This window comes from Phoenix dactylifera, chromosome 16 (genome assembly GCF_009389715.1).
Source record: "Phoenix dactylifera cultivar Barhee BC4 chromosome 16, palm_55x_up_171113_PBpolish2nd_filt_p, whole genome shotgun sequence".
Classification (NCBI taxonomy): domain Eukaryota; kingdom Viridiplantae; phylum Streptophyta; class Magnoliopsida; order Arecales; family Arecaceae; genus Phoenix; species Phoenix dactylifera.
Genome location: NC_052407.1, coordinates 11,000,183 through 11,012,284, shown reverse-complemented (window position 1 = coordinate 11,012,284; position 12,102 = coordinate 11,000,183). Strand labels below are relative to the sequence as shown.

The window sequence follows — 12,102 nt, the reverse complement described above, 5'->3', positions numbered from 1 at the left end:
ATTGTCTAGTAATCCAACGCTAATCCAGTGGTAATATCCTTCTCCCTCTGGCTGCCCCAAAAAGGAGAGAGAGACAGGAACTGACCTCTTTCCTCAACCCAATCCCAATATCCCCACTCAAATAGTATTTGGAACCATGAACTATGACCCACTTTGGCATGAAAGCCATTCATGCTCTAATCGCATGCATTTCAAATACCAAAAACATTAATTACGTATAACGTTTGCTTTTTTAATTATTCTTATGGCTTAACATCCTTATAAGTTGCTGCTTAGAAATATCATTTTGTTGTGAGGTTAGGCCTCATGGAAAGCTTTTATCAGCCTGGAGATGGCAGATTCGTGGTTTTAGCAAAATGTTGGGGGCAATTTGCAACTCACCTTTCATGGCTCTTCTCACTCACGAAACCGCGTGCCCCGAAAAAGCCGGCGTTGAGCCGACCGCCCCCGGTGGCGGTGACTCAGCCCAGTTGACCAGAGATCTGGACGCCCGGGCCCACGCCCGATCCTGCCCGACTTGCAACCGTCCGATCTTCCTAGAATCAGATGGCCGATCGTAGCCGTACGATACGTGTCCAGAAAGATCCTCGCAGTACCCGACATGGAGTCCCCACTGGTGCTGAATTCCTGACTCAAAGAAGACTTCTTGGGTGAGCGAGCCACAAACATAGCCAATAGTTAATCGCCACGTCACGTATGATTGGGACATGTACACTGTGCTCAGTAGATCGAGTATTTGCCGTTGGATTTGTATTAGATTTTAGCCAGGGACGGTTAACGAGCGCACGGTAATAGGGCTGGTCGGAGATTCCATGCCCGTTGATTCGAGATGACGCGCATTTGGAGACTACGACTTCGGGGGATATTTTAACATGAATGAGAAATACGGGCTGCTTTTTTTTTTTTTTTCTGCTTTTATATTTTTGTATTATAAAATCTTTAAAACCTTTGATAATAAAAATTTAAATAAGAGTGAACAATAAAAACTTTCTTAAGATTTATATTTATTATACTTATATCCACTAATTTGTAAAATCTACACTTATATATCAACCGTATTAGTAAATCCATTTACCTCATATAAAAAGTTAAAATTACCCCTAAGTGATGAGTAAATTTAAAAAAGCCCCTAAGATAAGGAGTAAATTATATGTACATCCAACCGTTTGAAAAATATATACTTATTTCTTTAAAGTTTGTTTTTATCCAACACTTTAACCCATAATTTAACAAAATATTAGCCAAACTATTAACTTAAATGAGACCTGCCCCATTCTGTTAAGTTATATGTTGAAGTATTGGATAAAAGTAAACTTCAGGAAGGTAAGCGTAGATTTTTCATACTATTGGGTGTAAGTGTAAGTTCCTCCTAATCTCAGAAAGATTTTTGTAATTTACTCAAAAAATAGCCCTCCAGCATCTCTTCCGCTCGGCACTTGGATAAAGTCAATCCTCGGCGGCAAAACTAATTATATGACAAAGACTATGCTATTTTATTTTATTTTAAAAACTAGTTTTAGTTGTATAAGAAAGATTATTATCTTTGAGCTGACTGACAAAGCTGAAGGGATATTTAGTTGTCTCTCCAGCTCTCCTCCTCGTGGCCAGTGAAATATTTAAATCCTTATCTATGAGTATGTCGCCTTGTTATCCCGAGAAGTCAATTTGGTACTACATGACTCGACTTTGATTGAATGATTCTGTAATTTAACAATAATTAGATATTAAACAAAAAAATAGGTGACTTAAGAGGGTGGTGCTTGATCTTAACCATAATAGTGGTAAAATTACGCCCCTATCCTAATTGAACGATATTATGTTCAAACATCTCTACATTAAAAATAAAAAAGGATATGGTTTAGCCCGTTTTATGTAAAATTACGTCTCTATCTTGCCATCATAATTTAGCATCCAATTCAATGAGGGCGGCCCCATTTGATGGCACTTAAGCCTCTTCCATTAGACTCAAGCCAATCTAGCCACGAAGACATGAAGCCGTGGTAAATACTAGCGAATTTTTGCATGATTCAATAGAGTCATGATTCAATAGAATCATGATTCAATAGAATCATGATTCAATAGAATGAGTTAATCCAACAGTGAGTAGAGAGAAGTAGATTCTCTTTTTAAAAAAAGGAGAGTGGATTAGATGCATAGTTTATTCTCATTCAAAGTGTCATCATTTCAATTGGTCAAAAAAGCATTAGAGCAGGAAGCATATATAGTCTACAGCCTCCATCATGGCTTAAGCTAATGCAAGAAGATGGAAGTTCGAAGAACGGAAGAGCAAGAGACATGAGATGATGCATTCTTCTGCCCTTATATTCTAAGTTCTAAAATGATGCCACAAGTCACCAGTCAATGCAGTACAAGTTACTTTGTTTATAGAATAGTTGAATAATTTGGCTCGGCAGCTAGGGACATACACACTCCAGTTAAATTACTGCAAACGCATATCCCTCCCCTGCGTTGGATACACCAAGGAGATCTCTAACAAACATACTTTGTTGGAATAACAAGTTGTAGCAAGCTAACTTTTAGTTACCATTAAGAAAATGAGTCAGTGGAAGGGAGAACCAAGGAAACTCAGTTGGATGTAGGATCCTTTTGTTGATGAAAATTCATTGCAACAACTTGTATAATAACAACGTCTAAACTATGAATTAGATTAATTGCCACATGCCCACAAAGGTTCGTCGTCCTCCGGAGAAGCTTTTAAGTTCCGAACTTGTGGGGGCATACCGTGTCGATGTCCATATATAACCTTACAAGAGGATGGGGGCTCGGGGTTAGGGGAAGAGAGAGAGTTAGGGCTCTCTTCGGGGCAGGCGTGGTATCTTTCATACGAAAGAAGGATTTATGTATGGGTCTCCAAATATAACCTTAAGGAGGATGGGGGCGGGGGAGGGAGAAAGAGAGGGTCTTTAAAATTCTTTCTGAGGTAGGGGTGGTATCTTCCGTATGAAAGAATGATTCATCTTTCTTCATATGAATCTACTGTTTGAATGGCATAATGTTTGCTTTGAGATCTATGCAATTGCATGAATGGCTTTGAGAGATGTGTAGGGTGCGATGCAATGATCAGCCTCAGGAAGGAAGATCAATCATTTGTTTGTGAGCATGGTAAAACCATTCTATATAATTAGTTATCAGAAAGAAAATTCATTCTCTTATCCATACTCGAACGTCAAACTCGTAGTTTTCCAGTCTTCCTACATGCATAAAGCTATACTATTGCAGTGCGAGGACTTGAGACTATGTGATTGTCTCCCTCCCGAAGGCTCTGTTGTTCCTAACACGCAAAACAACTAAAGCCATGTTGATTGAACCCTACATGAATTACATGGGGAACTCCAGCTCAAGTCAAAAATTCTTGTTACCAATTTTAAACATCAAACAAATAAGTCTCGAGCCTTCTTTATTTTGTCCATCATTACTAGCATGTAGGATATCCAAGACATGTAGCTTGAACCAAATCTGAGTCAAACAGGTAGCGATGATATAAAGTCAACCTCGGCATTTCTCACACTTTAAATCCAATATATATATATATTGCCACACCTGCCAAGCACCCTAACTAAGTTGTATCCCAATCATCGGATCTATAAAGATTCGGCCGGTCATCATCTGATTCAACTTCTCCAGTTGATGTCCGACACCTTGCCCTATTGCTCATCTCTAGTAATCTAAGTGCTCACTATAGCAACCTTACCTCTATCCAAAGAGGTAGGGAGCACACTATCCATAGCAGTAGTAATAGTAGTAGTAGTAACGGCAGACACTGAAAAATTAGGGTTAAGTTAAAGCACCTTCACCCTCTAATCCTACCTCAGAAGGGCTGCGCTCAGAGATTGGATCGGCTGGGGCTGCTACAAGTCATGGGTGGAATCTCCTTAAAAGGGATTCTTTGGGATGTAGAGTGGGCTCTGTTCTACTTGGACCAGGTCTTCCAGGTCTTGTTGTTTGGGCTTCATAGGTTTCCTAATCTCTAATCACTGAGCAAAATCGTTTGTTCCTTTTTTTCTTCTTTTTTTTGGGTGAAGCTGAGCAAATCCATTTCAGCCGTACACTGAAACCCAGTTCATACGGCACAAGTAGACGAATCAAATCAGCGTGGCACGTACAGTGCATCGGTCATGATCAATCACTTCTTTGTCAAACAAAAAGAGGCAAAATTTCTTCCGTGACAGCATGGTTTCGAGACAAAGGAAGGCTTCCTTGCGTCGCAGCCGGCTACCCGCCGGTCCACCCTCTCGTCCGCATCCTTACGCCGAGCCTTTCAAATCATCGTCTCCTTCCCCAACCAAATTAAAACCCACTAATCTGGATCATATTTTACCCCCATGCTTTGGGACTTTTGAGCCATGGTAAAAATAAGATAGTCTTCCAGTCTAAACATATATTCAAAAAAAATCGACAGAGCTGCAAATTAAATGATTGCTTATATGGCTAGCTAGCTATTATTTTCTAATTTTATTAGATATTTTCATACTCATATTGTATGTAATATCGGCTTTAGCAAAAAAAATAATAATAATTGAATCACTTAATCTAGTTCACCACCTCTACTATGCTGTATTTTAATGATTAAAACTTTTCGAGCATCCATAAATAATTTATTTAGTATTTTATAAAAATCTAAAATTATTGGGCATATAATACCAAAATTATTTTTGATATATTTCATTAAAATATATTTATTAGCCCTATAAATTTTAATCCTATAAAAATATATTAATTATTATTATAAGATTAAAATTTTTATTATATTTATAATATATTATTCTTTAATACTAATATTTATTTTGATTAGAAAAATAAGGTAATAGAAGTAATATATTAAATAATTTATAAGTATAAAGTACAATTATATATTTTACTACAATTTAAAAGTATTTATTGAATATTAATATAACATTAATAATATATTATAATATAATATATACTATAAATACAACATATATAATGTCAATAATATATATATTATTGATATAATATATTAATATATTATTTTTTTATTAGATGGAGGGATAATTTTGCTCTCAAATTTCAGTCCAAGATTTAGATGGTTTTGAATTTCTAACCTCAAGAGCAGATATTCGGTCACAATTAGGTGGTGATTTGCAAAATAAGGATGATTTAGAATCACTATTATATATAGGATCATAGGGTGCAATCAAATACAGTTATTTTATTATCTATATTTATATTAATTTTAATCTTGCGATGATCTCCTTGTACAAAATCTTGCAGTTGTTGAGATCGAATCATTCAACCAAAGCGGACCAATCTGGGACTCGAGTCTGGACCACCCAAAACCGCAGCGATCTCCGGTCCGGTTCAGCGTCGCGACAGTTACGGAGTTACCCCTAGATCGCCCGCCGACTGAATATATTTAAGCCAAAATCCACCTAAGGGAGAGACGGGGGGAGAGCACTGGAGGTGGTAGAAGAAGCGAGGAGGAGATGACGCTAGGGTTGATCAACGCGAACCCGGTGGTCCACGCGAAGAAGGAGAGGGTCGCTCGAGCCGAGGATTCCCACGCCGACGACGCCGTCGATCGCCTCGACGTCTTTGGTATCCTCAGTCCGATGACGCTTTCTTCGCACCTGATTTCTTGGAAATTGATAGAAGTTTCCTTTTTCTTGAAAAAGGAAAGAAATTTGAGAAGGTGTTGGGGTTAAGTTCGTTGCGGTAATAGCTTATTAGTTTTTTTTGGTTAAATTATTAATTAATTGACAACCTCATTGCGATCCATTCTTTTTCTGGTCTTCCCCCTTTCTCCCTTTCTCCACGCTTGATTTTTTTTTTTTTTTTTTGATTATAAAACGCTTCAATTAGTGTCAGATTCCTTTTCTGGGAAAATATCGAAACTTGCGAAAAATTTGGAGTTCATTTCTTCGCTATTATAGTTTATTATTTTTCTGAATTGATCGTCGTTCTCAATAGATCCATTCCTCCTCTGTCCTTCCTCTCTTTCCCTTTCTTCGCACTAAATTTTGAAAAAAAAAATGCTTGAACTTCATACTAGTTTCGTTTTCTGAAAAAAATGGAAACTTAAGAAAGATTTGGAGTTAATTTCGGGTCAATAATAGCTTATGAGTTTCGGATTTTATTTCTCATGACTATCGTTATTCTTAATGCTTTGAAATCTACTGGTTCATTCTACTCCCCTAATAGTAGTGTACGCGGAGAGTGGGATGTACAAAGGTTGATTCTTGACTCAATTCACCAGATTCCGTGAGGGATATCAGGGATCCTGAGCACCCTTACTCCTTGGAGCAGCTCAGTGTTCTCTCAGAGGAGTCCATCACCGTCGACGAGAAGCTCGGCCGCATTCAGTAAGCATGGATTTTTCCTATTCACCATAATTAGATTTTATGTATTTAAACTCCTTTTGAATATTAACTTTCTAATAAAAATGTGCCGATGAATTTCATGTTGAGTGGAGAAATTCTAGATGATCTAATCTTTGTAAAAAAAATTGATTTTGTTTACTTTTTTTTGGGTAAGTGATTTTGTTTGTTTACCCCTTTAACTTACCTTTATAATGTTAATTTGAAGAGATGAAAAAGGTGAGATTTTGTGCTGTGAATTTAGGAATGCTAGAAGACGTTGAAGTGATTGCTATGATATGACCTTGTGGTAACAAAGAGAGGAGAACGGGCAAGTGTGTAGGGAGGAATTTGACTCTTAGTAAACTAAACACATTGAGATTGTAAGGAGGGGTTGGAAAGGGTTTGTGCTGATGGTATATAGATCTTTCTATAGGAATGGATAGTGATGAGAATATCATGAAGCTCATGCTTTTATTGCTTGTGATGGTAAGGATTGCTGATTGTGGTTCTAGCAATAGATTATTTTCTTCCCGCGATTAGAAAAGGTACTTTTGTTCTATAAATAGATTATCTTACTTTAAAATGTTTTGCCGTATCACCATCTTTTCATTCTCAGTTGGATTTCGATGATGATTTACAAGGCGATGTCAAGCTTTTCCTTTATTCTCACAGTGTTGATATTTTCCATATTTGTAGGATAACCTTCACACCAACGGTTCAATACTGTAGTATGGCCACAGTAATAGGATTGTGCTTGAGGGTTAAGCTGATGCAGTGCTTTCCCCCGCATTTCAAGGTTAGTTTTGTTCCTAAACACACTTCTTGTTTCTTTGGTAGCTTTGTCAAGAAATTGTGTTTCATGGCTGATGATATGATACTGTCTCTTCTAGTTTCTTTACGGTAATAATTCTGTGACCACCATTCAAAAAAATCACTTTGAATTATTGTGTTTATTTGTAAACTAGCTTGTGAAATATATTAAATGGAGGCAATTTAATAGGTAAAGGAAAAAAAATGTTGTATACTTTCAATTATTCTCTTCTTTTGATGAGATGGAAAATCTTGGTGTAATTATTTTGCTTCCTTGTATAGGATAATAAGCTATACATCCTTAGATAATTTGGTTAAATCCTCAAAAGTCTTCTACATATCTTTGGTACTTATATTTGATTATCTTTCGTATATATATCTTCAGTTAGCATGCTCGAAAAGATGGAAAATATGTCTATGAGTATGTCTTGGTACCTTTCATTGTTTGATATGATATACTGCATTCTCTCTTATGGTATTGGGTGATTTTGTTGAAAATACCGATTTGTGTTCTTTATCTTGCTGTGTAATTTTTTACATTTTAGCTTTTCTTGAAACTTCATGATGCGGCTAGGAAATGAAAGGAATTTAAAGTATATATGAACAAAATGTTAGCCTACCATTGTCACGCTGTTAGACTTACTATATGCCTCTCTCATCTGTTCGCATGTATACATCTTGTTGAACATCTTTTCTTTTTTTTTTCTTTTGTTTTTTTAAAGGAAATACATCTTGATGGAATTGGTTTAATGGTCTCTTTAGTTGGGAACAAGATGTATATATATTGAGGCTTGAGATCAGCCGTTAATTCATGGGATTCTATATCTTAGTTTGGCATGTAATGGCATAAGAGAGAGGATATTGTTGTCATGGTTTTGAGTATGATGCCCCCTTAGTCGTATAAGCTGGGAGATCTCAAGCAAGAAGAAAACAAAATTCTGAACCTAAAATGGCCATCCACTGTACTATCACTTTCAAACCCATACTAGTGTATACTTTCTAAAATGGTCCTAAAATGCCATAATTCTTGACTCCGTCTACTGTTATATCAGTTGAATATCGTGAAACCAAAAATTACTCATTTGAATTTGCTATAACTTAACTTATAAAATGTGTAATAACAGGTTAGCATTGTGCAACAAAACGTCTACGGTTATATTTTGATTGAGAAATACTTGGAGTTTGGTCTATGACTTGTGAGATATTCTTTGAGAATCTGGTCAAGAACATACAAAGCATCGAAGATCACCCTGCTTTGATGTCGGTGAAAGGCATGAGTAATGGGAGACTGCTGGTTAGGGCATATACTGAACATAGCCTGGGGTCTGTCAAAATAAGTTACCATCTCATGAACTTGAGCAACAGTTGTTCTACATGCATGTTCAGGAGTATTTTTTTACTGTGTGCTTGTGTCAGTTCAATCTGTGATTGTCACCCATGTAATTCTAATCCTAGCATTTGTAGATGTATCAAAGCTTTTGTATGCATGACTGTACCATGTGTGATGTGTGAAGAGTGTATTTTTCTGATTTTAATTTGTTTCCTTAAGTAAGGTATTGCTTTACTTGCACTGTTTTTTGAGAACCACGGTGGGGATGCCTCCACCAGGCTTTGAACCTTGGACCGCTCCCAAGTGGAGACAAATGCTAACCAGCTGAGCTTAGGCTGGTGAGTGCTATTCTCTCGCAATTAATTACTCAGAAAAGCTGATACAGCTGTTATCTTTAAAAGAATAAAATGAGGTTTCAATCAGAGATAGCAACAACTTCCAGGCTTAATTTACTCTTGCAGTTTGCTTTGAATGTTGGACAAATGATTGACACATGAAACATATGCACATGGCTTATCAAGATGACTCTAACTGCATTAAAAATCTTCCAATTACCAATATTATGACTTTTGAATTTTGTCTTGGTATGGATGCCATTATTAGCTTGATGCATTTAAACATGACCTTGATGATTGGCAATTGCAGGTTGACATAAATGTAACTCCAGGTTCTCATGCAGATGAAGAATCAGGTGAGGACAGTAGATGCCCAACAAGTTCATGGTAGATTCCTTTGGCGCACACAGGCCTAGTTGTGCTGTGTAAATGTTGAGACACTGGTGGCAGATGTACCATGCTTCACAATCATTAGGTTTTGTTTTGAAGTAGTGGTATTGGTTCATTTTGTCCAAATGAAAAATAAATAAAATAAGCAATCTCCTTCTAAGTATTAGCTTCCATCCTATACTACATTTGAGCCTTGTTTGTATCTCTTATAAGTCATCCTTTGCAGCACTTCCTACACATTTTTAATTTTTATTTGTTATCCTGGTTCGAGGACATCATTTAGAATCAAATAAGCTTGCAGATTCATATTAGACTAACTTGACTGCATAGAAAATTTTTAACTAAATACTGGTGGACCTCCACCCCCTCCCTCCCCTAATTAAGTTCGGTTAAGGAGATCTTTCTGGGGTAAGTGGTCAATTAACAATCCTGCCTCTTCACTCCCTCGCTCCTGCCCCTCTCACCTTTACTCTCTTTTCCTCTCCCTTCTTCCATGTCCGGAGACTGTTTTCCCTGTTTTTCAGTCTTCCCTGCAAGTTCCCAGCTCAGTAGGATTGACCCTTCACCAATATAGTTGCATATGTCTGGTTTCTTGTTGCAATATTTCTTGATCCTTGAGGCTCGAACAGTCCATTTAGAAGAAAGATTCCCTAATTGTGGTTCTAAACCTGTTTGCGCACCAATTTGAAAGAATGCATATATGGAACTGAAAGACAAGAAATACTTGATATGTTTATGTAACAATTATCATTTAAAACTGTCTAGAGTTTATTGAAGTGATTACTTTTATTTAAAGAATGAATTTACAAGTTGAGAATTTCTTTCATGTACAAACATATAGGTTAGCTTTGGAATACTGAATTCTTCGGAACTCGATCTTTTTTTTTTTTATTAATTGCTAATTTTAAATTATAAAACTTGCATCAACTCTGGCCATTGGATGCATGTCCTTGCAAGTGATGCAATACTCTTTGGTTGCCAACTCTTCCTCACTCATCCTAACCTCCAGTCCATGTGAAGCGGTCAGCAATGACATTATTCATCAACCACATGGACGGTGCTTTTCCCAGAAAATCTCCATGGCCTGCAAAGATTCAGGGTTCATGAAATCACACTTTATAAACTTATAATTTAAAAGAAAACCTGGGATTCCATGTCAACTCTGCTCACTAGGGGTGAAGGTTGTTTGGCAATATCTTTTCCCTTCTCCTTAGGTCCTCGTATGAGTAGCATATTAGCCCAGTTAACCCATCTATCTATGTATTATGTATTAGATTGTTTTGTATCATTTACGTGCACCCATGACATCTCTTGCATCTATTATGCCAGGAAGGATTTAGTTTTTAACCGTCTTTCCTTCCATCTGCTGTTTGCTTCTGCTGTTTGCGCCTCCTATTTCTTTTTGCAAGAGATTATTGTCTCACCTTTTTGCTAAAAAAAAAAAGACTTTTGGAAAAGGGAAAAAGTCATGCTGTTTATCAGTTTTTGACTTCTATCTTCTGTCATGTGCTGACTTTACAAGAAGGATCATTATCCTAATAAATTGAATTAGGAGAAAATTGCATGAACAGGAGACGACTGATGGTGGACTTGAATTTGTGCAGTTAACAAACAGTTGAATGACAAGGAAAGAGTTGCTGCAGCACTTGAGAATCCCAACCTTCGCCAGCTTGTGGATGAGTGTCTCTACTCCAGTGAACTCTACTCGCTTTAACTTGTTTTCAAAGTTGTCTTCTTGGATAGTAGCTATTCATGTATTATGCAATTGATATAATGGTTGGTTCATATAAATCTGTATCTGATTATCAAACCAGCTTGATGTTATTGTTGATGTCTGTTTGCTTGCTCAGCTTACAGAATATCTCTTTGTGGAAGTTATTGTTGTACTTATTCTTAGTGGCGTTTCTATGGCATTTTCTTGGTTTCACATTTGAGGTTAAGTTGTTTGACATACGTTGTCGTTTATCTGGCTGCCTATGATCTTCAGTGGTGCTACTATTTGCAGAAGGCAAGCTACTGGTGAGTGGTGATCCAAAAATTTATTGTTGCATCCATTTTTTTAAAAAATCATTAATATAGTTGAGAGTCATTTTTTTATTTTGCAGTCTTAAAACTGTTTGGGAAGTTGTTGGCCATGGATCTTTCTAGTTTGACTCATTTGCCATTATAAGTAAAATGTCACGCTTCATTAGCTAGCTTTTGTAGAGTGAAGTAAAACGAGGTCCTGAGTTTTTATAAGTTGTACTAACAAAGCTTCAAAGAGTAAGCAATAATTTTTGAATAATTTTGATTATTAAATTCTTGATACCACCATCCTTGGAGCTAAGTCGAGGGCATCTTGGGCAGGTGTTAGTTATGCAAGATTGTTTGCAGGTTGATTTTATCTACTTGGAGAGTGATTCAGCTACTATGACTGGTTGGATTCAAAGACAGTTTGGGTTGCATACAAACACCTCTTCCTCCATGACATTTAGTGTTTGATGATGGATTGTATCACTTTTTGGGCCAATGATGTCTACCCTAAGGCTAACAAAGTGGTGAAATGTGTTGCAGAACACTCTAATGTTATGTCGGAGGATGATTATGCAACCATGCCACTCTTGTTCTTTGATATTTTATTTTTTTATTCGATTGGATGTATTCATACTAGACTTGTGTGATTCAGCGAATATAAATGGTGACGTTTGATGCTCAATTGCCATTTAATGAAAATAATTTTATAATGAAATAGAATTGTTCCAACAAGAAGTCCTTGATTATAGCAGCCAATTTTATAAGAAAAATAATTTGGCTGGGCAAATTATATATGATGAGTGTCAAAATTTTAAAAAATTGATATTAAAAGAAAAACATTTTATTTAGATTTATCTATTGGGAGGAAGTCAAATCCTACTTAAAA

At 36.6% G+C, this 12,102-nt stretch overlaps 1 protein-coding gene across 1 annotated transcript; it reads left to right on the top strand.

Annotated features, from left to right (window-relative positions):
• Positions 1 to 5,406: 5,406 nt before the first annotated feature.
• Positions 5,407 to 11,134, top strand: LOC103702718 (protein AE7-like 1). Its single transcript, XM_008785266.3, has 5 exons — positions 5,407 to 5,577; positions 6,236 to 6,341; positions 7,035 to 7,134; positions 9,124 to 9,169; positions 10,808 to 11,134. The coding sequence occupies exons 1-5, from the start codon at positions 5,466 to 5,468 to the stop codon at positions 10,915 to 10,917; spliced, it is 474 nt and encodes a 157-aa protein (XP_008783488.1). The 5' UTR covers positions 5,407 to 5,465; the 3' UTR covers positions 10,918 to 11,134.
• The last annotated feature ends 968 nt before the right edge of the window (positions 11,135 to 12,102 follow it).

Excerpts from the sequence above, each read along its gene's own strand:
- LOC103702718 (XM_008785266.3), top strand. The coding sequence starts at position 5,466 with ATGACGCTAGGGTTGATCAACGCGAACCCGGTGGTCCACGCGAAGAAG. Across the intron at positions 5,578-6,235 it reads CGATCGCCTCGACGTCTTTG|ATTCCGTGAGGGATATCAGG; the intron begins GTATCCTCAGTC and ends TCAATTCACCAG. Across the intron at positions 9,170-10,807 it reads TCATGCAGATGAAGAATCAG|TTAACAAACAGTTGAATGAC; the intron begins GTGAGGACAGTA and ends GAATTTGTGCAG.